Here is a 25,870-nt window from a genome sequence, read left to right as displayed (position 1 = left end):
CGGGATCTAGAGCACGTGGGCTCAGTAGCTGTGGTGGATGGACTTAGTTGTGGCATCTCACTGGGATCTTAGTTCCCCGACCAGGGATCGAACCCAGGCCCCCTGCATTGGGAGCGTGGAGTCTTCACCACTGCACCACCAGGGAAGTCCCCTTTAAAAGTGGCTATCTCTAGGTGATAAAACATATTTATCTGCATTTTCAAGCTTTTTTACAATAAGCATGTGTTGGCTTTGTGCATTTTTAGAAGTGATAAAAATATGAAAATGAAAAGAGCTTTGCCCTTCTTGATTGAAGCCATTAGCAATTTCCTCCAATCACCAAGACACAAAGAGACACTAGTACCTTCTCCAGGTTCGAGCTCAGAATGCCTAAAGCACCATCTAACAGAGCAGTCCTCAAATTTTAATCAGCAAACTGTGGGGCAAAAAATTCAGTCCACTTTCACCCTACCAAATTTAATGAATGGAAGAGTACTGCTTTTGTTGAATTAACAATGCAGATGTGACAAGTAAACAATGAGAAATTCCAGAAACAAAATGTTATTTCCAGAATCCAGAAGGATATTATACAGGACCAGCCTACAGATCACCACACACCCACGCGTCCACAGCACCAAACAAGAAAGTGGTTCCTGCAGAAGGTTCAGTCCTTCCACCACTCCAACTTTCTCACGTTATCCTCCAAACTCATCACAATTTAGATACCCTGCAAAGCTTCTGCTGTGTCACACCACCTCTGTCTTTGCTCGGGCTGTTCCTCCTACTTGGAACACTCTCTTCTCACTCTCCCTAGTTAACATTTCCAGGAAGCCTTCTGAATTCACCCTCCCTTTCGCCACCACAACCCACGCCTCCACCAGGATTGGACCAAGTGCCCTTCTCTGTGCTTCCAAGGCACCCAAGACATACCTCCCTCATTACACTTACACGATACAGTTGGTCCTCATTATCTGTGGATTTCATATTTATGAATTCACCCACTCACTAAAACTTATTAGCAACCCCAAAATCAATACTCACGGTGCTTTCACAGTCATTTGTGAACATGTACAGAGCAGCAAAAAATCTTAGTCTCCGCATACGCACATTCCCAGCTGAGATCAAACAGGTGATTTCTCTCATACTTTAAACTAGTGTCCTTTCTGGGGCCTACTTAGTGCCACATTTTCCACATCTTTGTGCACTGATTAAAATGGTCCCCCAAGCGCAGTGCTAAAATGCTATCTAGTGTTCCTAAACACGAGAAGGCTGTGATGTGCCTTAATGAGAAAATATGTGTGCTAGATAAGTGGCTTGGGCATGAGTTATAGTGCTGCTGGCCATGATTTCAATGCTAATGAATCAACAATATATTAAATAAGGTGTCTTTAAATAGAAGCATACATAAAATAAGGTTATGTACTGATCAGCTGATGAAAATCTTGTAACCAGGGGCTCACAGGAACCTAACCTTGTATTTCCCTTAGGAGCAATGGTTCAGAACCTACTAATTCAGTGTCTATGGTGACTTTACAGAACATAACTACTGCAAACAACAATAAACTGTATACTGAAACATTCTCTTTATGTAGCCATTCCTTCCATTCACCCAGAGGTTGGTAAAGTAGGCCCACAGGCCAAAGCGAGCCTGCCACCTGTCTTTGTAAACACAGTTTTACTGGAACACGGCCATGCTCGCTCATTTACATTTTGTCTATGGCTACTTCAGCACCACAACAGCAAAGGTGAGTAATAACAGAGACCATATGGCTTGCAAAGTCTAAAATACTTACTATTTGGCCTTTCACAAAAAAAGGCTGCTGACCCATGCACTAGACTCTAAACTCTTTTCTTTTTTTAAATTTATTTATTCTTGGCTGTGTTGGGTCTTCGTTGCGGCACGCAGGCTTTTCTCTAGTTGCAGTGAGCGGGGGCTACTCTTCATCGTGGTGTGCAGGCTTCTCATTGTGGTGGCTTCTCTCATTGCAGAGCATGGGCTCTAGGCACGCGGGCTCAGCAGTTGTGGTTCGTAGGCTCTAGAGCGCAGACTCAGTAGTTGTGGCACACAGGCTTAGCTGCTCCATAGCATGTGGGATCTTTCTGGACCAGGGCTCGAACCCATGTCCCCTGCATTGGCAGGCAGATTCTTAACCACTGTGCCACCAGGGAAGTCCCGACTCTAAGCTCTTCGAGGAAACAACAATGTTGTACTCATCTTTACAATCTTAGCACAAAGCTGGCACAATAGGACAGGTAAACCAAACTTCAGTCTGATTAAGCACTGGACCCAGAATACAGCCTTCTGCTCTAAGAAGTCCGGGGTAACTGCATTAAATTCCAGATCTGATTAAGTCTTGAAAAAAAGATACTATGCAAAGAAATAAAGTAAATAATGGAATGTGACAGAAGGATGAGGAGCAAAAGGAAAAAGACCAAGGCAAACAATATCATTTGGTGGGTGAAATAATCTGAGAGATTCAAATAAGGAAAGACCCAATAACAGGTATTAGTAGCTACTGAGGTCCAGTCTAGTCTGAACCCTAAAACATATTCAGAAGAGTCAAAGAGAAGGAAGGTTTCGCAAGAGCTTGGCCAAATATACAATGACATTTCATTTGTCTAAAGACATATTTTCTACACATAGCACCACGCATGTTGTACATATAACAATCACAATGGGTTGAGGAAAATGCTGGGAATAGTAAGCCAAATCATGCCACAATAGGAGAACTCACAGAAGTCTGAGAGACAAACATCTATCAACAGCTCATTCCTCCCCAGCAAACAGACACATGTTACACTGCATTCAAGATGTTGATAACAGAGCAATCAGGTCTGAGAACATCCTCAGCTGTTCCATCAGAGCCTCTCACCTTTCAGTATGAACATTATTTCTGAAGCCATCAATTTAATATCCTTAGATTAACTCACTCTCAGCAACAACTCATTCGCTAAGCAGTACCCTTTTCTGATTTCCAAAGGGAGTTGAGACATAGTGGAAGGCACATCCACTAAATAAGGAATGCTTGGAACCCTGTCGACACTGAATTTGAGTGGCCTAGCTGACAGAGAGAGTTAAATGCGGGGCTCAATAGTTTCAGAGGATGCCACTTACAGCTGAGGCTGGCAGTCCCTCCCCAGGTTGCATGTTCAACCCAAACCACATCTCAAGGCTGAAAACCAGCAACCCACAAGCTAACCTCCTGCAGCCACTCAGAGAGAGAGCAAAAGCTCACGCCTGGCAGAGACAGGGCAAACCAGTTTGGAGATTACTATCATGACTAACAACCACCCAAAGCCAAATTTTCTGTTTCTTATTCATGGATCTGAATTTTAGCAGTTTGTGCTAGAAACTCTCCAGGAGTTGTCAAAGGAGCAACTCCTATCAAGGCTAATCACTCAAAAAGGACAACTGAAATGAACACGCAAGTAAAGCACAACACACATTTAATTACACAGATAAATAAATGGCACACACCTTTATAATGAAACATCATGCAGCCACACTACTAAGAAAAGACACTCTTAGACAAGTGGAAACACAGTCAGTTCTGCTACAAGTTTGTTTTGAAAATGTCTATCTGTTCCATCATGATCAACATATTAGGGAACAATTTGAACCTAACACCAATTTTTCTTTTGTTCAGGAAAAACAACAGGTAAACACAGAAAACTCCACCCAGCTGAACCGAGTTGCACAGGAACACACAAAACACACACACACACACACACACACACACACACACCCCAAAACATCCACCAGCTACTGCAGTTCACCATGTAAACTTACATTCTGAGCCACGCCTATCCCCATCTGGTGTTATACCTGCCGGTCCAATTTCAAAAAACCCTCCTTCCATCACTTCATAATAACTCACAAGCAGCAATCCTTCCAAAGCCCACTTCTACAAGCAAACCTCATGTCTTTTTCAAGATAGTGTCTACATACTTCTTAACCAATGAACATGTATAAAACTGTACAACTGCTTTATTAGGTTTATATCTTTTTTTTTAATAAGTCACTGAGGAAGTTTTTGAGTGTTGTGCTCCTAACTCCATTTTCCCTGTAAGCTCTGTAGTTTTTATTGTGCAATTGTGTATAGCAGTGATTTTTAGGAATGCATGTGTTACCTTATAGGAGAACTGACTGCATGTCCAATGGATAATTCAAAAAAGCAAGCTGTGGGACTTCCCTGGTGGCACAGCAGTTAAGACTCCACACTCCCAATGCAGGGCGCCCGGGTTCAATCCCTGGTCAGGGAACTAGATCCCACATGCTGCAACTAAGAGTTCACATGCCCCAACTAAGGAGCCCAAGTTCTGCAACTAAGGAAACCGCAAGCCGCAACTAAAAGAGCCTGCCTGCCGCAATTAAGACCCAGTGCAACCAAATAAAGAAATAATTTTTTTTAAAAAAGCAAGCTGTATATCAGTATATATAGTATAATCTCATTTTTGTTAAAAAAATATATTTCACGTGTCTGCAGGTATGTATGTATACATACACACCTATAAATGTTTAGAAAAAGGTCTGGAAGAACCTACATCAAATAGTTAATAGTGGTATCTCTGAAGGAAAGAACACAAGTGACTCTCATTTTAAACTTTATGTACATTTTTGTTTGATTTAGATACAGTGAATTGGTGTTACTTCTGCAATTAAAAGAATTCCCTTTAAAAAACAAATAAATCAAAAAATAAGAAGAAGAAAAAAATTTTTTAAACAAATAAATCTGTTCTAATAGTAGAAGTGTTGAAAAGAGTGATCATTACACAATCTGGTTATACGATCCCCTGTTTAAAATCCTTAATATTAGATATCCAAACTCCTCAATATTTATGAATAATCTGGCCCCTCCTATCTTCTCCAGCTTCATCCCTCACTTTTCCTCCCCTCCTTTATATGCTCAACTAAGATTTATTTAGAATCTTCTTGCAGGCAATGGGGATAAGGCAATGAGCAACCAGATACAGACCCCACCCTCACAGAGGCTTGAATCTAGCAAGGGAGAGGCTTTAACCAACAAGAACAAAACTGCACCTAGTTTTTAAGTAACTGTAAAATTACTTAATCACAAATATGGCATTACAAAGGGGAAGCAACCAGGCTCAGGGATCAGGAAAAGCTTCCCTGGAAAAGGCAAGTGGTATTTACGCTGAGAGTTTAAGGAGAAACAAAAATGGAGCTGATAAAGAGAGAAGAGCACTGCAGGCAAAGAGAATGTGCCACAGCCAAGGGCCAGAAAAGAGCTTGGGCCCTTCAAGGAAGAAGCCAGTATACCTACAGAACAAGAACAAAGCGGGGAAGAGGGGTACACGATAAGGTCAGAAGCAGCAGAGACCAAATCTTGCAGGGCCCAGTAAACTACTTTAAGGATTTTGGACCTGATTCTAAGAGCAAAGAGAACCAACTGAAGACTTTCAAATAGGGAAGTGACGTGACCAGAAACGTGTATTTGAAAGCTCATTTGGGTTACTGTCCAAAAAGAAAGGCCTAAGAAGGACCAGGAATAAATGTGGAAAGGTCATTAAGAACTTCTTAATAGTGTGTGGATTACTGAAATAATGAATGATAGCTTGTACTACGATAGTGGTAGTAGAAATAGAAAAAAGTAGATAGATTCAAATTATGTTTAGGGGTAGACCAAACAGCTCTTGATACTGACTGGATGTGGGGTATAGGAAAGGAAGGGGTAAAGGATGACTCAAGTCTCTAGCAAGAGCACCACTCACATCCTAGCCTCCAGCCATACTGAATGACTTGCAGCTCCCTAAGCCTTCAGCCTGAGAGTGGAAATGCCCTTACATCATCCTTCAGCTACAAAGTGCCTCCTCATTCTAGCCTTACCTAACCATGCCCATTAGATGCTTTAATTTATGCTCCATAGCCTCTCAGCCTTGCCTTTATCACAGCACTTGGCACACTGCATTATAATATATAATATAATCGTATGTTTCTGTCTTCCCCACATGACTGAGTGCTCCCTAAGGTTAAAAATCATTTTTGGTTGTTTTAATCTCTGTATCCCCAAAGCCTAATTACTCAAACGTCTGTGAATAGATTCCCACTTCCCATCAACTGTATGTTCCTATTGCAGGGAACAGAGAAAGCAAGCTAAGTTCTTAGGGCCTGCTGTATGAAAGAAACGGATATGGGGGCTTCCCTGGTGGCGGAGTGGTTGCGAGTCCGCCTGCCGATGCAGGGGACATGGGTTCGTGCCCCGGTCCGGGAAGATCCCACATGCCACGGAGCGGCTGGGCCCGTGAGCCATGGCCGCTGAGCCTGCGCGTCCGGAGCCTGTGCTCCGCAACAGGAGAGGCTGCAACAGTGAGAGGCCCGCGTACCGCAAAAAAAAAAAAAAAAAGAAAAGGATATGGGAAGATGGCTTGAACCTGAGAAAGCAGGTAAAACAGGAAGTGTGGTTTCCTAACTGGATAAACAGAGAGCTATGAAACTGCAGCCTTCTTCCTCAAGTGCTGGTAGTATAGAACTAAAAGCCCAAACCCAGAGATGTAAATTTAAAAAAAATTAAGGATGGTGTATGTACCCAAGGATGATGTATAGGCTGAAAATATATAAACAGCTTCAACAATAGTTTAGAAAACAAATTACCACATTTTACTCTGCACACATCTGTGATCATCTGAAATTTTTACTAAAAATATACTCATATGTTATTTGTATAATTAATAATAAAATAAAAAAATGTAATGGATCCAACGTGCAGCTCCGAGAAGCTACACACTGAATAAAAACACATGCCATATGATCCAGCAATCCGACTCCTGGGCATACATCCAGACGGAACTCTAATATGAAAAGATACAGGCACCCCAATGTTCACAGCAGCACTATTTACAAAAGCCGAGACACTGTAGCAACCTAAAAGTCCGTCGACAGATGAATGCATAAAGAAGATGTGGAAAGGGTGTGGTGAAAAGGGAACCCTCCTGCACTGTTGGTGGGAATGTAAATTGATACAACCACTACGGAAAACAGTATGGAGGTTCCTTAAAAAACTAAAAATAGAACTACCAGATGACCCAGCAATCTCACTCCTGGGCATATACCCTGAGAAAAACGTAATTCAAAAAGAGACATGTACCACAATGTTCACTGCAGCACTATTTACAATAGCCAGGACATGGAACCAACTTAAATGTCCATCGACAGATGAATGGATAAAGAAGATGTGGCACATATATACAAAGGAATATTACTCAGCCATAAAAAGAAACAAAATTGAGTTATCTGTAGTGAAGTGGACGGACCTAGAGTCTGCCATACAAAGTGAAGTAAGTCAGAAAGAGAAAAACAAATACCATATTCTAAGGCATACATATGGAATCTAAAAAAAAAAAAAGGTACTGATGAACCTAGTTGCAGGGCAGGAATAAAGATGTAGACATAGAGAATGGACTTGAAGACACAGGGTGGGAGGGGGAAGCTGGGGCGAGGTGAGAGTAGCATCAACATATATACACTATCGAATGTAAAACAGTTAGCGAGTAGGAAGCAGCAGCATAGTACAGGGAGATCGGCTCGGTGCTTTGCGATGACCTAGAGGGGCGGGATAGGGAGGGTGGGAGGGGCGGGATATGGGGACATGTGTATGCATATGGCTGATTCACTTTGGTGTACAACAGAAACTAACACATTATTGTAAAGCAATTATACTCCAATAAAGATCTATTTAAAAAATCACTTTCCTTTTCAAAAAAAAAACATGTGAGATATATATATATATATATATATATATATATATAATGGAATAGTACTCAGCCATAAAAAACAACGAAATAATGCCATTTGCAGCAACATGGATAGACCTAGAGATTATCATACTAAGTGAAGCAAGTCAAAAAGAGAAAGACAAATACCATATAATATCACTCATATGTGGAATCTAAAATATGACACAAATGAACTTATCTACGAAACAGAAAGACTCACAGACGTAGAGAACAGACTTGCAGTTGCCAAGGGAGAAAGGGGTGAGGGAGGGATGGATTGGGAGTTTGGAATTAGAAGATGCAAATGGATATAGAATGGATAAACAACAAGGTCCTACTGTATAGCAGAGGGAACTATATTCAATATCCTGTATGAAACCATAATGGAAAAGAATATGAAAAAGAATATATATATATACGTATAAATGAATCACTTTGCTGTATACCAGAAACTAACACAACATTGTATATCAACTATAATTCAATAAATTTTAAAAATGAAAAAGAATAAAAATACAAACTTACAAACACATTGCTTAAAAAATAAATAAAACACCTAATGGAAGAGAGAAAGCTATAAAAGATTAATTATAACTTTTATGAGAGATACTCCCTAAGCTTGAGGCCAAGGCCAAAGAAAGCCATAAAATGCTTTCTCAAATTGTCATTGTTGCTTTCATTTTAAAGACACACAGTGGAGCTAATCAACAGGACAATTTATCTCTTATTCAAATAGGCATCCAGTTTGGGGTGGTAATATTCAAATTAGAAGAGGCAGTAGTGAGGGATTCTACCATAGCAGCAACCCCTCTGAAGCACCTTGATGTACTGGGGCCCCAGGTACACCATGACATATAGGAAGTTGGTAGTTTCATTTATAAGCAATGACTGCTTTCCAAGTCATCCCGAAAACAGCTAGAGACTACAGATATAGGAAGATAAATGGAAATTTTAAATTAAACCCCAAAGGACAAGTCCTCTTATCCCACCACCTTTGACTCATTCTTAGACAACCATGCCTCCAACTTCAAAGAGGAAACAGAAATCATCAAAAGGCCCTCCCTCACCTTCCTCCTATAATACAAACTTACCTGCATCCCCAATTATCTGTTCCTCCCTGCCCTCAAGCACAAGAAAGAGGGGTTCTCTTACCTTCTTTCAGGCTAATCCCCCCTTTTGTGCTCTGGATCCTACTTCTTTCTCATCAACTGCAAGGACTTCTCCCTGCCATCTATCTCCTTTCTTTCTTAGACCTCGAACCTATTTATCATTATGTTCCTTCCTTGAGCAGCTGAAGCAGCTCTCTCATGACTTCAGTACCATCTATAACAGGATGCCTTCAAGTATCTTCATCTCTGGCCTAGATCTCTCTCCTCAGCTTCAGATATCCGCTAGCCTCTAAATATCTCCACGTCAATGTCCTATAGAAATTCCAACATGTCCAAAACTAAGCTCATCATCTTTCTCCTAAAACCAAGACCATCATTCACCCAGTTTCCAAATGAGAAACCTAAGTGTTACTTTTGATTCCCTCTTCTCCCTCAGCTCCCCATGTCCAATCAAGTCCTTTGGATTTTACCTCGTTAATATACTTCTGTTCACTTCTCCCCATCTGCAAAGCCATTTCCTGGTTCAGGTCCTTCTCACATCTCACTTGGATCACTGTAGCACGCTCCTACTCTTCTTATTTCTGTCTTACCCTTCTCCAAATTTTCCACAAAGCAGCCAGAGTCATATTTCTAAAGTGCACATCTGAGATTTCCCTATTTAAAGCATTCAATAGCTCCCTACTACCTTCAGGATAAAGGTCAAATTACTTATTACATGACCCTTCAAGGCCTGGTCCCAGATTACCCCACCACCCACTCCGCTATAAATTTTACCCTCAAGGCACAATGAACCCTCCATTTGCAGTTTTCCAACTACTGTGTCCTCTCCCTAGCTTCAAAAATCCCACACAGAATCCTGAAGCATCATATTGATGACTATAAACCCAAAGCAACAAAAAACTGTCATCCTATACAAATTCTAAATTAATCTTCACTTAGAAAAATTACTTTTACTAAATTCTACAGTGCCACATAGTGGTGAGAGAGGGAAGCGAATAGCAAAGGTAAAGGAAGTGTAGGCGGAGGACATAAATGAGAACATCAAGGAGCCTGAAGTGATCTGCCTTTCCTGAGATGAATGCGAATGTCTGTGCAGTGCTCCATGGTTGCATGTACCAGAACACTCACGCTTACTCAGCTAGTCTTGCTCATAACATCACCCTCAGGAACTTACATCACTGGGGCTCAGGCTGCCCAGCCCATTCTCCTGCTCAGAATCCTTCCCAGACTCAGTGCCCTGGGAGGACCGGGGATGGGATGGATGAATCCAGATCTCCAGGCGAGTGGTGTCATCTCCAACATGCCGGAAAGTGGATTTCTTTGCTTTCCGCCATTGGTCAGGGCTCAGTTCCAATTCCTCGTGTTGCTTCTTTTCCATCTGTTCTGCCTGTATGACATACAAACATATAAGCTCAGACTGTCCTGGGATTCAGCCAATCAAGAGAAGTGCTTATCTCACCTGAGTTTGTTGCCCAAGAACTGTAAAAAGTAAAGACTTTGCCATAGTTCCACAGTAGCAGAGTATCATCTGTTTTGTCTCATAAAAGTTATTAATTCTGTAAACCAGATGCTGTGGGCCCTGGGGAGCTCTCCTAAAGCTGAGTTTCGTTCTGCATAGAGACTGACTGACTCCCATCAGCACAGCCCGGGGGGACCCCTTCAGGACATTATCAGTTGTTTCCTTAAGGACACAGAGACACTAAGAGAAACACATTCTTCTAGGAAGGAATGATTCCGCCTGCATCCCCACTCACCTTCCGTTTGGTCTCTTCAAACAAGCTCATGAGACTCTCCTTGGCAGTCAGGATAGGGTTGCTGGCAGCTAGACTGCGCATATAGTAATAGACGGCATCAAGCTTCCTCCTCTGCAGAAAGAGGTCAGAGACAGAGTCAACCAGTTCTCTTCTGGACTCCAGCCTGAGTCAGCAGACCCAGGAAACCCTACCATCCCTCCCAACCTGTGCTCCAAGCTGTGAGGAGTTCCAACATGAAAATGAGACAACTATCCACGGGAGAAGCCATGGCGACTACATCAGAGCTCTCTTCTTGCCCACTACTATGTCTTACATGTAGAGGTACTCGTAAAGCCACATGCTCAAAAGCAGGAGAAACGAATAAAGAGCCTCACAAAATACGAAACCAATTATGTTTTCTTTTTAGAGAAAGAAAATGTTCAGCATGTACTAATTATTGTTTTTAAAACATTATAAATAACAATGGCAATATCACTGATTAAGCATAGCTAAGTGTGAGGTAAATGATCAGCACTTCATAGATATTATGATATTATTTCCAAACCTAAGGAAACTGCCCCGTTTTAATAATGAAGAGAGAGGGGCTCAGGAAGATTATTACATAACTTGCCCAACAAGGTCTCAAAGCCAAATCCCAGATAAGCTAGTATTTGAACCTAGGTCTGCCTGGCTCCTAAGTTTATGTTTTCACTACAACATACTGACTCCACGAAGAAAAGGAAACAAACTATTATCCAATGCATGCAGCAAATAAATACTTCAAGTCCATTTTAAAACCAATTAATAAGTAAAAGAAAGGGAGAAGTTCAGAAAGAAGGAAAAACACTGAAATAAAGGGGGAAAGAATATCAAAAAGCCTTTCTATCTTTCTATCATATACATTGTTACATTTTCTGTCTCAAAATGCACCTAGACTACTACTTCCCTCTCTCCCCAGCACCTACTCACTCTTTAAAAGTCCCATCTTGCATTCATCTAGCATGGTTAAAGGTGTACATTCTAAGCTCAACTGCCTGAGTCTGAATTTAGTCCTGCCATTTATTAGGTATAACCCTAAAAAGTCAACCTAGAAAGGTTTCCTTATTTGTAAAATGAATATATTCACCAACATATATGGCTCCTGAAAAGATTAAAATTCATATAATATATACAGTTTAACAGAATATCTGGTACTCAGTTTCAGTCAGTTAAGTGGGAGCTATCTTTAATGTTATTCCAATTACACCACTCATTTGATTTTACAGTATTTTATCAGTTCTACAATGATTTTTTTCTTTTTTTTTTTTTTTTTTTTTTTTTTTTGCAGTACGCGGGCCTCTCACTGCTGCGGCCTCTCCCGCCGCGGAGCACAGGCTCCAGACGCGCAGGCTCAGCGGCCATGGCTCACGGGCCCAGCCGCTCCGCGGCACACGGGATCCTCCTGGACCGGGGCACAAACCCGTGTCCCCTGCATCGGCAGGCGGACTCCCAACCACTGCACCACCAGGGAAGCCCTTTTTCATATTTTAACATCTCTGAAATCAAGATACAACTCAATCACTATCTATCATCATGTCTTATTTTAATTCACATTCTTCTTTCTTAGTGGTATAGGAAATGAGGTATCTAACAATCAATTGCATCATACTGCATCAAGTCTAATTTGTATCATTGTCTATACACCTCATTTGTCTTCTCAACAATGTTTCCTTTCAGGACAGAAACATATCAAATATTTACCACTCACAGCACCTAGCAAAGCACTGTGCACAGCATGTTCTCAGTAAATACTAAAGATCCACTGAATGAAAGGTTACAGAAAAGCTGAGAAAGTGATCTTAAAAGACAACTGGGGGCACTTTTCTGGTGGTCCAGTGGCTAAGACTCTGCACTTCCAATGCAAGGGGCATGGGTTCAATCCCTGGTCAGGGAACTAAGATCTCACATGCCGCTTGACATGGCCAAAAAAACAGACAACTGGGTTAACACAGAGACAGAAAAGGAGGGACAGAGGAAAAGAACTTGAAAAGAGTACTAACTTAGGTAAGAGGTCCATGAAAGAAACACATACCAATTTAATTAGTGTAGCAACAGACCACTGAGGGAAGACACAAGATTAACACTCAAGGGACTTCCCTGGTAGTGCAGCGGTTAAGACTCGCACTCCCAATGCAGGGGGCCTGGGTTCAATCCCTGGTCAGGGAACTAGATCCCACATGCCATAACTAAGATCCCACATGCCGCAACTAAGACCCAGCACAGCCAAATAAATACATATTTAAAAAAAAAAAAAAAAAGATTAACACTGAAAAATCAGTTGTATTTCTACACATTAGTAGTGAACAATCTGAAAAATTAGGAAAATAATTCCATTCATAATAGCATCAAAAATAATAACATACCTTTATATGTTAGGAATATTTATATCTTAGGAATAAATTTAACCTAGGAGATGCAAAACTTATACACTGAAAATGACCACACATTTCTGAAAGAAATTAGAGAAGACCTAAATAAATGGAAAACATCCTGTGTTTGTGCAGAAGACAATACTGTAAAGATGTACATACTCCCCAAAGCAATCCACAGATTCAGTGCAATCCTTATCAAAATCACAAGGACTGTTTTGGCAGAAATGAAAAAGCCAATCCTAAAATCCATATGGAATTCCAAGGAACCCCAGATAGCCAAAACAATCTTGAAAAAGAAAAACACAGTTGGAAGACTCACATACCCAATCTCAAAACTTACCACAAAGCTACAGTAATTAAAACAACGTAGTACTGGCACAAAGGTGGACATATGGATCAATGTGAGAGAATCTAGGGTCCAGAAATAAACCTATCATACATCAACTGACTTTCGACAAGGGTGCCAAGACTATTTAATGGGGAAAGAACAGTCTCTTCAACAAATGGTGCTAGGAGAATTGGATGTCCACATGCAAAAGAACGAACTGGACCCTTACTTCACACCATATACAAAAATTAACCAAAAATGGATCAAAGACCTAAATATAAGAACTAAAACTATAAAAAATGTATCCCTGTATTTTCTTCTAAATAAATAAATAATAAATCTTAACTTTTAATTTGGTTAAGAGTTTCTTAGCTATGACATCAAAGCACAAGCAACAAAAGAAAAAATAGATGAATTGGACTTCATCAAAATTAAAAACTTTTGTGGGGAACTCCCTGATGGCGCAGTAGTTAAGACTCCAAGCTCCTAATGCAGGGGACCCCAGTTTGATCCCTGGTCAGGGAACTAGATGTCACATGCCACAACTAAGAGTTTGCATGCCACAACTAAGGAGCCCGCCTGCCACAACTAAGGAGCCCACCTGCCGCAACTAAGACCCAGCATAACCAAATAAATACATAAATCTTAAAAAAAAAAAACTTTTGTGCATCAAAGGGCACTATCAAGAGAGTGAAAAGACAACCCATAAAATGGGAGAAAATATTTGTAAATCAAATATCTGATAAACGTCAGAATATATAAAGAACTCCTACATCTCAACAACAAAAAAGACAACCCAATTTAAAAATATGCAAAGGATCTGAATAGACATTTCTCCAAAGAAGATATGCAGATGGCCAACAAGAACATTAAAAAATCAGTACTCGTTAGGGAAATGCAAGTCAAAACCACAATGCCATACAACTTTGAAGCAGTTAGGCTGGCTACTATTTAAATACACACACACACACACACACACACACCAACAACAGAAAATAGTGTGTGTTAGGAAGGATGTGGAGAAACTGGAACCCTTGTGCACTACTGGTGGGAATGTAAAATGGTGCAGCTGCCAATATGGTGGTTCTTCCAAAAACTGAAAATACAATTATCACATGACCCAGCAATTCCACTTCTGAGTATATATTCAAAAGAATTGAAAGAAGAGTCATGAAGAGGTATCTGCACACTCATATTCATAGTAGTATTATTCACAATGGCCAAAAGGTAGAAGTGTCCATCGAGAGATGAACAGATAAACAAAATGTGGTATATACATACAATTGAATATTATTCAGCCTTAAGGAGGAAACTGACATGAGCTGTAACATGGATGAACCTTAAGGATATAATGCTAACTGAAATAAGCCAGTCACAAAAAGACAAATACTTTTAGATTCTATTTATATTAGGTAACTAGAGTAGACAAATTCACAGAGGTGGAAAGGTGAAGAAGGGTGGTTGCCAATGGCTAGAGGAAGGGAAAAATAGGGAGGTGTTGTTTTAATGAGTAGAGAGTTTTAGTTTTGCAAGATGAATAGAGTTCTGGAGAGTGATTGCACAACAATGTGAATGTACTCAACACTACTGAACAGTACACTTAAAAATGGGTAAGATGGGGGCTTCCCTGGTGGCGCAGTGGTTGAGAGTGCGCCTGCCGATTCAGGGTACACGGGTTCGTGCCCCGGTCCGGAAAGATCCCACATGCCGCGGAGCGGCTGGGCCCGTGAGCTGTGGCCGCTGAGCCTGCGCATCCGGAGCCTGTGCTCCGCAAGGGGAGAGGCCACAACAGTGAGAGGCCCGCGTACGGCAAAAAAAAAAAAAAAAAAAAAAAATGGGTAAGATGGGAATTCCCTGGTGGTACAGTGGTTAAGAATCCGCCTGCCAATGCAGGGGACATGGGTTCGAGCCCTGGTCCGGGAAGATCCCACATGCTGTGGAGCAACTAAGCCTGTGCGCCACAACTACTGGGCCTGCGCTCTAGAGCCCGCAAGCCACAACTACTGAGCCTGAGTGCCACAACTACTGAAGCCCACGTGCCTAGAGCCCATGCTCTGCAACAAGAGAAGCCACTGCAATGAGAAGCCCACGCACCGCAACAAAGAGTAGAGCCGCTCTCTACAACTAGAGAAAGCCCGCATGCAGCAACGAAGATCCAACACAGCCAAAAATTAATTAATTAATTTAATTTTAAAAAATGGGTAAGATGGCAAATTTGGTTTTATGTGTATTTTACAATTAAGAAAATTTTTTTAAATTTTCTTAATTTTTAAAAAAATGGGTAAAGGACTTGAATAGACATTTTTCCAAACATCCAAATAAGTGTATGAAAAGATGTTCAATATCATTAGTCATTAGGGAAATGCAAATCAAAACCACAATGACATACCACTTCACACTCACTAGATCTGTAGATGTCAACAAACTGATTCTAAAGTTTATATGGAAAGGCAAAACATCCAGGATAGCCTACACAATATTGAAGGAAAAGAAAAAAGCTGGAAGAAAGGAAAAAAAAAAAAAAAAGTTGGAAGACTGACACTACCCGACTTCAAGATTTGCTATAAAGCTACCGTAATCAAGACAGTGTGGTACTGGCCAAAGAAGAGATAAATAGATCAATGGAACAGAATACAGAGCCCAGAAATAGACCCTTACAAATACAGTCACTCGATCTTTGACAAAGGAGCAAAGACAATTCAATGGAGAAAGGATAGTCTTTTCAACAAATAGTGTTGAAAACAACTGGACATCCACATGCAAAACAAAGAATCTATACACAGACCTTACACCTGTCACAAAAATTAACTCAAAATGTACCGTAGACTTAAATGTAAAATGCAAAACTCTACAACTCCTAGAAGATAACATAGGAGAAAATCTAGGTAACCTGGGTTTAGTCATGCCTTCTTAGATACGACACCAAAAGCACAATCCATGAAAGAAAAAGTTGGCTAAGTTAGATTTCCTTAACCTTAAAAACTTCTGCTCTGTGAAAAACACTAAGAAAATGAAAAGAAAGCCACAGACTGAGAGAAAATATTTGTAAAACACATGTCTGGGGCTTCCCTGGTGGCACAGTGGTTGAGAGTCCACCTGCCGATGCAGGGGACATGGGTTCGTGCCCTGGTCTGGGAAGATCCCACATGCCGTGGAGCGGATAGGCCCGTGAGCCATGGCCGCTGAGCCTGCGTGTCCGGAGCCTGTGCTGCACGACGGGAGAGGCCACATTAGTGAGAGGCCTGCGTACTGCCAAAAAAAAAAAAAAACAACAAAAACACATGTCTGATAAAGGACTGGTATCCAAAACATAAAATGAACTCTTAAGACTCAATAAGAAAACAACCCAATTTAAAAATGGGCAAAAGATCTAAACAGACACATCACCAAAAATACACAGATGGGAAATTAGCATATTAAAAGATGCTTTACATTGTATGTCATTAGGGAATTGCAAGTTAAAACGAAGTTTAACACAAATAGGATTTTGCACACCTATTACAATGAGGAAAATCCAGAACACTGACAACACCAAATGCTGACGAGGATGCACAGCAATAGGAACTCTCATCCACTGCTGGTAGGAATGCAAAATGGTACAGCCCCTAAGGAAGACAGTTTGACAGTTTCTTCCAAAACTATATATACTCTAACCACACAACCCAGCAATCATACTCCTAAGTATCTACCCAAATGAGATGAAAGCTTATGCCCACACAAAAACATGCACACAAACGTTTATAGCACTTTTATTAATAACAGTCAAAATTTGGAAACAACCAAGATGTCCTTCAATAGGGGAATAGATAAACTGTAGTATATCCATACAATGGAATATTACTCAACAATAAAAAGAAAAGAGCTATCAAGTCACAAAAATAACCCTAAATGCTAAGTGAAAGAAGCCAATATGAAAAGACTACATACTGTATGGTTCCAACTATATGACATTCTGGAAAAGACAACACTATAGAGACAGTAAAAACATCAGTGATTGCCAAAGGTTTGGGGGAAGGAAGAAGGATAAAGAGGTGGAGGTTGGAGTACAGGATATTTTTAGAGCAGTGAAAATATTCTGCATGATAATATAATGGTGGATACCTGTTATTATACATTTGTTCAAACTCAGAGTGTGCAACAGTAAAAGTGAACCTTAGTGTAAGCTATGGACTTTAGTAATATAATAACGTATCTATACTGGCTCATCAACTGTAACAAATGTACTACACTAATGCAAGATGTTCATAATACGGAAAACTGAGAGCTGAGGAAGTATATGGGAACTCTCTGCACTTTCTGCTCAATTTTCTGTAAACCTAAAACTGACCAAAAAAGAAAATTAAAGAAGAAAAAACCCACAATGAGGTATCACTTCATACCCACTAGGTTGGTCATAATCAAAAAAATGAAAAGTAACAAATGTTAGCATGAACATGAAGAAACTAGAACTCTCCTACACTGCCGGTGGAAATGTAAAATGGTGCAGCCACGATGAAAAACAGTTTGGCAGCTTCCCAGAAAGTTAAACGTAGAATTACCATATGACCCAGCAATTCCATTCCTAGGTACGGACCATAATTAATGGTTAATTTTGTTACGTGAATTTTACCACAATTTTTATTAAAAGCCATTGAGGGGAAAATTCTTTTTTAATTATATTTTCTAGTTAACAAGAAAAAAAACAATTCATTAGATTATTACAAAGAAGAAAAACTGGGAAAGGAGACAAGAAATGAGTGAGAAGGGAAAACAGAAGATGGATAAGAATAAAGGGGAGAGAAAAATAAAGCCACAAAGAGGGGTGAAAAAAAAATCTCAACGCATATCACAAAGAGAATAGGACAGAGGTAAAAAGCAGAGAGACAGAAAGATTCAATAGATTCTGCAGGAAGTGTATCTGTAAACCATATTACTTAATCAACAATTTCCATCCATAAATAAGTATTAGGAATATTTTTGAACCTTTGTAGAATAAAAATATCAATTCAAACACTGTTTATTTGGGCAATGAATTTTACAGCATTAAGAAAACTCTCCCTGCTAATGAGCACGTTAGCTGCTTCTTAAACCTTTGGTACTTACCAGTGGCCCCTCCCCCTCTCCCTTGAAGTCAGCTTCCGCACTAGGAGCTCTGTCAGCTCCCAAGGCTCACCTTTAGAGGCACATTTAGAGGAGTTTGGTAAGATCTAAAGAGGTACAATTTGGCACTTACTGTGCTTCTGCTAAGGAGACTCCTTAGGTGAAAAGCTAAGTTGAATGAGGGGATGATCTGAGGAAAGGAAGGAAGGATGTACTTCAGACTAATTGAGGACTTTAAAGGGGAGAGATAAAGGGAGCCTTATTTTCCTTCCAGAAATGAGTAACCTAGTTCAACCTAGGGAAGGGAAACAATACAAGATTCAGAGCAGAAACCTTGGTCAAAAACAAAGAGTGATGTTTGGCTGGAGAATAAGCATTCCCCTAGGAACTTAAGTGCAGTAAAAGTGGATTTAACTGAAGTGAGGGATCCCTGACAACTTACCTCTGAAAGTAACAGTAACAAAAGGAGTTTGAGGATGGGAGGCAGAAGGGGATATGCTTTGGGTTATAGTGTTCAGATGAAATCTAGCTCCAGGAGCTGATGCTATCAAAATTCATATTTCTAACACACTGCCTGCAAAATACTTCCCCATCTAAGATTTCTTACCGTATACACTGCCAGCAGAGCCAACTGGTTATAGGGGCGCCCATTCTTGGGAGCAATGTGCTGGGCTTTCAGGTACCAGCTGTAATAGAAAAACAGTAAAAAAAAAAAAAAAAAAAAAAGTTCTCTATCAACACTTTCCCAATTCATCACCTGATAGCCCTTACTAATTAAGCTGTAACCTTGGAGTGGTAAAGCATGAGGCAAATAGGGTCACCTGTAGGACATATATATAGGAGGCAGCTGAGGTGGCCCATTGCTCTTAATAGGGCTTGGATTAAAGCCACACAGGGAAGAGGAGTAATGAACAAGAGGCAACAGTACCTGCGTGCTTTCCCGTAGTTTGTCGTGTCATTGGCTTGCTCCCGATACCTGGCAATATCTCCTTGGCAAATCATACATCGCTGGGCACTGATCAAGGCATATTTTACCTTCAGGAAAAACAATCAGTTAGTAGCATATACCCAAGAAACTCTAACTTCAACCCCAAAGGACAGGGATGGGGTCAAAATAACAGAGCAGCATTCATAATAAGGCACCAGTCGTCCTCAACAAAGCAAAAAGTTTTCAGTCTAACCTTGACTAGAAAAAAAAGCCAACAATGTGATGCAAAATTTACTGAGAAAGAGTGCAAAAGGAAGGAGGTCATTCTTATTTCGAGTCCCAGCCAAGTGGAAGAAAACATTCTGACTCTCTTTGTAGTAGCTGTGTGATCTCAGCTAAGTCTTTGGGACTCACTTTCTTCATCGGCATATAAAAATACCTATCATAGGGAAACTGTAGGGAATAAGTGTAAAAATATAAATTATAAAGTGAAATACAGGGAATTCCCTGGAGCTCCAGTGGTTAGAACTCGATGCTTTCACTGCTGTGGGCCTGGGTTTGTTCCCTGGTTGGGGAACTAAGATTCCACAAGCCACGCAGTGCGGCCAAAAAAAAAAAAGTGATATACAAATATTAAAATAATTGTTTACTCTGTTCTTTTCCTGCCATCATCTTTCTCTCCTCAAACTGTTAATACAACTGTATCGTGTTACTGCATTGCATCCCCTTTGCAAGACAATAATAATTCCCTAAAACAGTAAGTTACCCTTTAGCAAACACCTACAACGTGCCAGGACTGAGTAATACTACATGTTTCCTCACTGATGGGCTTGGCATCTGTCACTCAATGAGAAAACAAAAGAGCAAACCCTTAACAATCCTAAGACACGTACCCAACCAAAAAACCTTCCTAAGGAACATCACTTCATAAGATATAATACCACTCCACCCACAGACAAGAAATTACCATGTCACTGAATAAAGTAGTAGATACTGACCCCACAGGAAGGCTCATTTACTAGCTAAGTGAGTAGCTACTGCACATCAGCCTCCTAACACATAACTCAAAAGTATGCCTCAGCAAAGTTATACATCACTACATGTCATACACCTTCAGAGTTCTGACTACTCCACACATTCTCCCTATGAATGAACACCAAGAATCCTCGGTATTTAACCGGTAAAGCACCAAGGAAACTGCTATGTTTCCACTCTACAGCCACTTTGCTACCTCAACGGGGGGAAGAAAACAAAAACAAATTCGGCCAAAGGCTCTCCACCATCCTCAGAATAAAGTACTAGATGGTCCAGCCTCTGCTGCTCACCTCTCCAGCACCACTTCCCCTCTCACTCTCTGTGCCTCAGACTAGGCTGTTCTCAGTTCCCCATCACATGGTGCTTTTCCCACTCCAGGACCTTCACATGTACCGTTCCTATTGCCGAGGATACACCTTTCACCTGGCCAAGGTCTCCGGTCTTCAGCCTCAGCTTAACTGTGACTTCCTCAGGCCTCTATGATCCTCCAAGCCCCTTCACACCACACCCCACAACATCCTCTGCGGAAGTCAATGCATCTGCAATTACCAATGCAACACCTGTACTCATCCCTAATCAAACTCCAAACTCTGAGAGCTAGGAACATGACTTTCTCGTTCCACACTGAATTAGGTGTGCCTAGAATGGCACCTGGCATGGAGGAGGGACTCAACAGATACTTGCTGACTAGTAATAGAACCTGTGCATGGCAATTCATCAGAAGGAGCAGAAAGGCAAGAGGAAGCCTCTGCTCCATAAATCACACTCCTTTCTCTAATGAATCAACCTCTTCCTCTCCCCTGGCCCTTTCCTCTCAACATACAATTACGCTAAAGTCTCTCCAAGCTTAGAAACAAACTTCTCTTGACACTATGTCTTTTTTTTTTTTTTCGGTACGTGGGCCTCTCACTGTTGTGGCCTCTCCCATTGCAGAGCACAGGCTCCGGATGCGCAGGCTCAGCAGCCATGGCCCACGGGCCCAGCCGCTCCACGGCACGCAGGATCCTCCCAGACCGGGGCACGAACCTGCGTCCCCTGCATCGGCAGGCGGACTCTCAACCACTGCGCCACCAGGGAAGCCCGACACTATGTCTTTTGACTGCCATCTTCCCTTCTTGCCTTCACAGCCTTCTTAAAAGAACAGTCTAAGTTACCCTCTCATTATATCTGCTGCCCCACTTCTCACTCACTACAATCTGGTCTCCATCCTCTCCAACTAATATAACTCATGATAAAGTCATCCAATCCAATGGACAGTTTTTAGTAATCTTAACATTTGAGGATTTTACAGCACTTGACAATTTTACCCACCACCACCTTAAAAATCTGACCCCCTGCTCTCTGGCTAGCTTTCCTAGTTTCCAGCTTCTGCTTCAACTATCACCTACACACTGATGACTTCTGAATCTCTATCACCAGCCCAGCTCTTTCTCCTGAGCTCCAGACACACCATAACATTCATTTGTTCATTTTCAAGCTCCTCCACCTAAGGTGATCCAAAACTAATCTCTTCCTTCCCAGCCTCTCTCCTAGGGCACAAAATGGGAGATGATCTGGTCTCCTCAGGCCTCCAATCTCATCATTCACACCTAACCAGCCAGCAATTCAATTCTACTCCCTTATATCTTTCCAATCTGTCTCCTCTTCTCCACCTCCACCACCTCTACCTCAGTTCAGGCCCACACCTGCCCCTCCTACTTCTACTCTTGCCCAAACTCATCCATTTGCCAGACTGACTGGTTCCAAGAACAAATCTATGCTATCCATTTGTTGAAAATCGATCAATAGCTTCTCACTGCTTTCAGGAAAAAATCCAAACTCTTCAGTGTGGCATGTAAGAGATTATGATCCATCCCTTCCTACTTCATCAGCTTTACCTCCTCCAACAGCCCAATCCACATCACAGACAACAGCATACTGACCTCTTATACTTTCCCAGCAAGGTATGAGTCTCTCACTGTGCCCTGTATCAAAACTGCCCCTTCAAAAAAAAAAAACTGCCCCTTCCACTCCTAGTCATGTTTCAAAACTCAACTTGACAGTCTCTAAGAAACCTTCCTTGACCCCCACCAGTCTAAAGCAGATTCAATTCCTTCCATGCCCCTTCAACACTCTATATATGCCACTGCCGCAGTACTCATGACATTACATTATAGTTGTTGGTTTAATTGGTCTGTTCCCCCACAGGGCTGTATTTTTCATTCTTGTATACTCAACACCTAGCATAGTGCCTAGCACATAACTAACACCAGATAAATGCTTACTAAGTGAGTGAATAAATTTAAGATAAAGAAGCTGGCTTACTGTCTTTCGTAATGGCTTGCTGCGAATGGCAAGACCGTCCATGTAGTCCTCCAGTTTGAACTTGTAAGTAACCTGCAGCTTCTGAAGCAAACTATCAAAGAAGTCACTACCCTATAAAGAGAAAAAATAAGAATGAGCCGAATCAGCCTGTTCTGATCCAATCTACCCAGAAAGTGGGGCAAGTGACCCTTTCACAGTTTTGTTAATGCTCAGTCATCTGATGTAAAAGGAGGCATATACAGTATTTAGTGGCCACCAACTAAGCACAAGACAAATTGATAGCATAAGCCTTTCCGTGGTTTTAAAGATATGAAAACACACACACACACACACACACACACACACACACACACACACACACACACACTCTCTCTCTCTCTCCCTCTCTCTCTCTCTCTCTCTCTCTCCAGCTAAGACATTCAGAAAGCTTCCAAACTCAAAACTAACTCCAATTGTCAGTAAGTTATGGTGTCAAGGAAGTAACAGACATAGGGTAGGCCTAAACCCAAGAAAAGAGCATACAGTTTGTTGTCAATGTTGTTATAAAACATACTATTTTGGGTGGTAAAAACCCATCACAACTAAAGGATGTTGAAGTCTTTATTCTGAGGACATAAAGATGATGGTTTACCTCATCCAAGAGCTCCAAAAGTCTGTTCCGAATCTGTTCTGGGTTCTCAACATTCGGATCCTTGAGAAGCTGCCTGAACTTCTCAATCACCTGATAGAAAGCATTCTTCCACAGGATCTGATCCACATTCTGATTATCAGAGAACTCGATATCTAATAGAATACAGCGCTCATATAGCTGCAGCAGTTCAGCTCTGGAATAAAATACATGCAACTTCTAGCTCCAAATACACCACAGGAAAGGCTAGACCCAAGATCCGAGGTTCCTACAAATCAAACACCTTCCTTGGCAGGAAATCCAAAATGCCACCAGGTATAGTACTCACTCTAGTTTCCATTCTGCACAGCAGAATGTCCTTCTAAAGACAGTTATGTCTAGGAAAGTAGTTCTTCCCCATATGCCTCCACCTAAATTTAACAGCCAAAGTAAAATCTTCACCACAAGTTACATGTTGTTCATTTCTTGGCACTTTAGAAAGTCTTTCCTTTTCCATATCCAGATTCCATGTTCTCTTAAAAGATTTTTTTCTTCTTAAAGAAAAAGTGGGAAACATAATCATTTCTAGGACTAGAGACAAAATTTTCTGTTCTGTTTTTTCCAACTCCCCTTCCCTTACAAAAATCGATGTGAAAGGGAGATAACACCTGGCAGCTTACCTAAAAGGTTTCTACCTTCCTCAGCCATGGGGGCCTGCACACCTCCAGCTTATCCCCATTCCCCTCTAGCCAGGACGGAACCCACCATACCTGAGCTGAGCCATCTTCTCCAGGCCCTCGGGACTGATGCGGTCCCTGGAGAGCAGGTTGCTGAGCTGCAGTTCTTGGTTGTCAGCCACCCGGAGAAGCCGATGTAGTTCCTGTTGCTGCATGTTCCTTATGTGTTGCTCCATCTCCTCAGGACTCATGGTGCTGGCAGGGAGGGGGCTACAGACATACTGTCCTGATGGGGTTGGGTAGCCTGGGTAGTAAGGCGCTGGGTACACACCATTTGTAGGGCCCACCGGGTACTGCAGAGGGCTATAGCCCGTGTAAGGATACTGGGAGGCGGGGCCTGGTGTCCGGGGGTAATAATAAGGGTTGTCTGAGTTTTGAAACTTATAGTAAGATGCTTGGGCCTGGCGTGAGTCACCCCAAGAGGTAGGGCTGACTTCATCATCAGTGTCCAAGAAATGTAGCTGCGGTGTCTGGCTCTTCAGAGCAGGTTTCTGATCAGGATTGTTTGGGTCCCACAATCGTCGAGTGGTGCCTCCTCGGCCCCAACTCCGAGATCCCTTACTACCAGATCCAAATAAAAGCCGAGGTCCCGAAGGCGTAGACTCTGGAGAACCGGCTGAATTGACAGACAGGGTGGTATGGGCAGGCAGAATCAGAATGCCACGGCCACGACCCCGAAGTTCTTGTCTCAGGTTTTTGGACTCCTGCTTCTCAGAGCCTTTGCCCACACTGCTCGAGCCTTTGTCTGACTTTAACCTATCCGAATCCTCCCTGGCTGACCTCACCATGGGGGAATCTTTGTTCATGGTTTCTGCATCGAAAGTAACGCGAAGAGTGCCTCGATTTTCTTTACCATTGCTTTTCTGCTCTCCCTCCCCACAGCCAGACCAGCTTCTTTCTAAATGTTTCTTCCTTTCTGAGCTCCTCTGTGGCCCATCAGACTCATCAATTCTGTCCTCATCCAAGGAGTCAGTTGAGGACATAGATACTTGTTTCTTCAGTCGTGGCCTCTCCTTGGTCCGATCTTGGCGGCGGCGGCGACTTCCATTATCAGTCAGGCCAGTCCCCTCGGCACTGTTGTTGCTACCCGCTGAGCTGGTACTGCAAGTGCGGTAGCGGTTCCTTCGTTTGTCTGAGCGGGAGTAGCGCTTCACAGAACCTGGCTTCCCCTGAGCTGGGTCATCATTCACCTTCTTCACGCCCTCCCCTTTTTCAACTCTCTTTCCTTTTTCCCCCTTTGCAGCCCTTATTCTGTCACCACTTAGGCTCTTTTCTCCCTCCTCTTTGTCTGGCTTGTTCACAACCTCCTCTTTCACATTTCCCCTACATGCATCTTCCTCTACTCTCAGTTGTTCTACCTGGCTGACGATTTCTTCCTCATCCACCCTGCTGGTCGATTCTTTGGTAACAGTCTGCAAACGCCTTCCAGGCTGATAGATCTGCATGTCAGGTTTCTTTGTTCTCTTGATAATTCTTAGGCTTCGATCCTCTTGTCCAACAGTCCTAGGAAAAGACTCCTGTGCCCGAGTATTTTCTGGGTCTGCAGGACCATTTTGCTGTGGGCTGTCTTTGCAGACATCTTTAATGAGCTGTGTACCACTTCCAACAGCAGAAGAATCTCTGTCATTAACAATTTCATCCTTAAATTCGTGACCTCCAGAGGGTTCCTTGATTTTAGGTCTGTTCCTTAGTCGGGAAAGACCAGGCTTATAGATTTCAAGATCTGGGCGCCTGTTATCTTTGCGTTGCCTGGGCTCCTTCATGTTTTCTGTGATGTTGGAGAGAGTGTTGGGGAGGAAGAGGTAGAAGAATAAAGGGGAAGGAAAGGAAAAGGAATTGTCATTAAAAGTCAAGCAAGAGGGACTTCCCTGGTGGTCCTGTGGTTA

The 25,870-nt window shown here is 41.9% G+C and overlaps 1 protein-coding gene across 4 annotated transcripts in view; it reads right to left on the bottom strand.

Moving 5' to 3' along the window:
* SMG6 (SMG6 nonsense mediated mRNA decay factor) overlaps window positions 1-25,870 on the bottom strand; it is a 236,544-nt gene that overhangs the window by 208,009 nt on the left and 2,665 nt on the right. For 3 of the 4 annotated variants that reach the window (XR_010937526.1, XM_067715952.1, XM_067715953.1), the window contains exons 2-8: window positions 24,018-25,752; window positions 23,272-23,464; window positions 22,641-22,751; window positions 19,302-19,408; window positions 18,981-19,059; window positions 10,577-10,687; window positions 9,997-10,209 (exon numbers count right to left, since the gene is read on the bottom strand). Coding sequence is in view for 3 of the 4 variants with exons in the window: in XM_067715952.1 (XP_067572053.1) it covers window positions 9,997-10,209; window positions 10,577-10,687; window positions 18,981-19,059; window positions 19,302-19,408; window positions 22,641-22,751; window positions 23,272-23,464; window positions 24,018-25,752 (2,549 nt within the window). In the remaining variant the exon portion in view is untranslated. Of the gene's footprint in view, window positions 1-1,020; window positions 1,106-9,996; window positions 10,210-10,576; window positions 10,688-18,980; window positions 19,060-19,301; window positions 19,409-22,640; window positions 22,752-23,271; window positions 23,465-24,017; window positions 25,753-25,870 lie in introns of those variants that run through there. The other variant, XM_067715954.1, reaches the window with a different exon arrangement.

The sequence above is a fragment of the Pseudorca crassidens genome, chromosome 19 (assembly GCF_039906515.1).
Source record: "Pseudorca crassidens isolate mPseCra1 chromosome 19, mPseCra1.hap1, whole genome shotgun sequence".
Classification (NCBI taxonomy): Eukaryota; Metazoa; Chordata; class Mammalia; order Artiodactyla; family Delphinidae; genus Pseudorca; species Pseudorca crassidens.
Note: the sequence above shows the minus strand (reverse complement) of the source record. Positions and strands in the feature narration are given on the sequence as shown.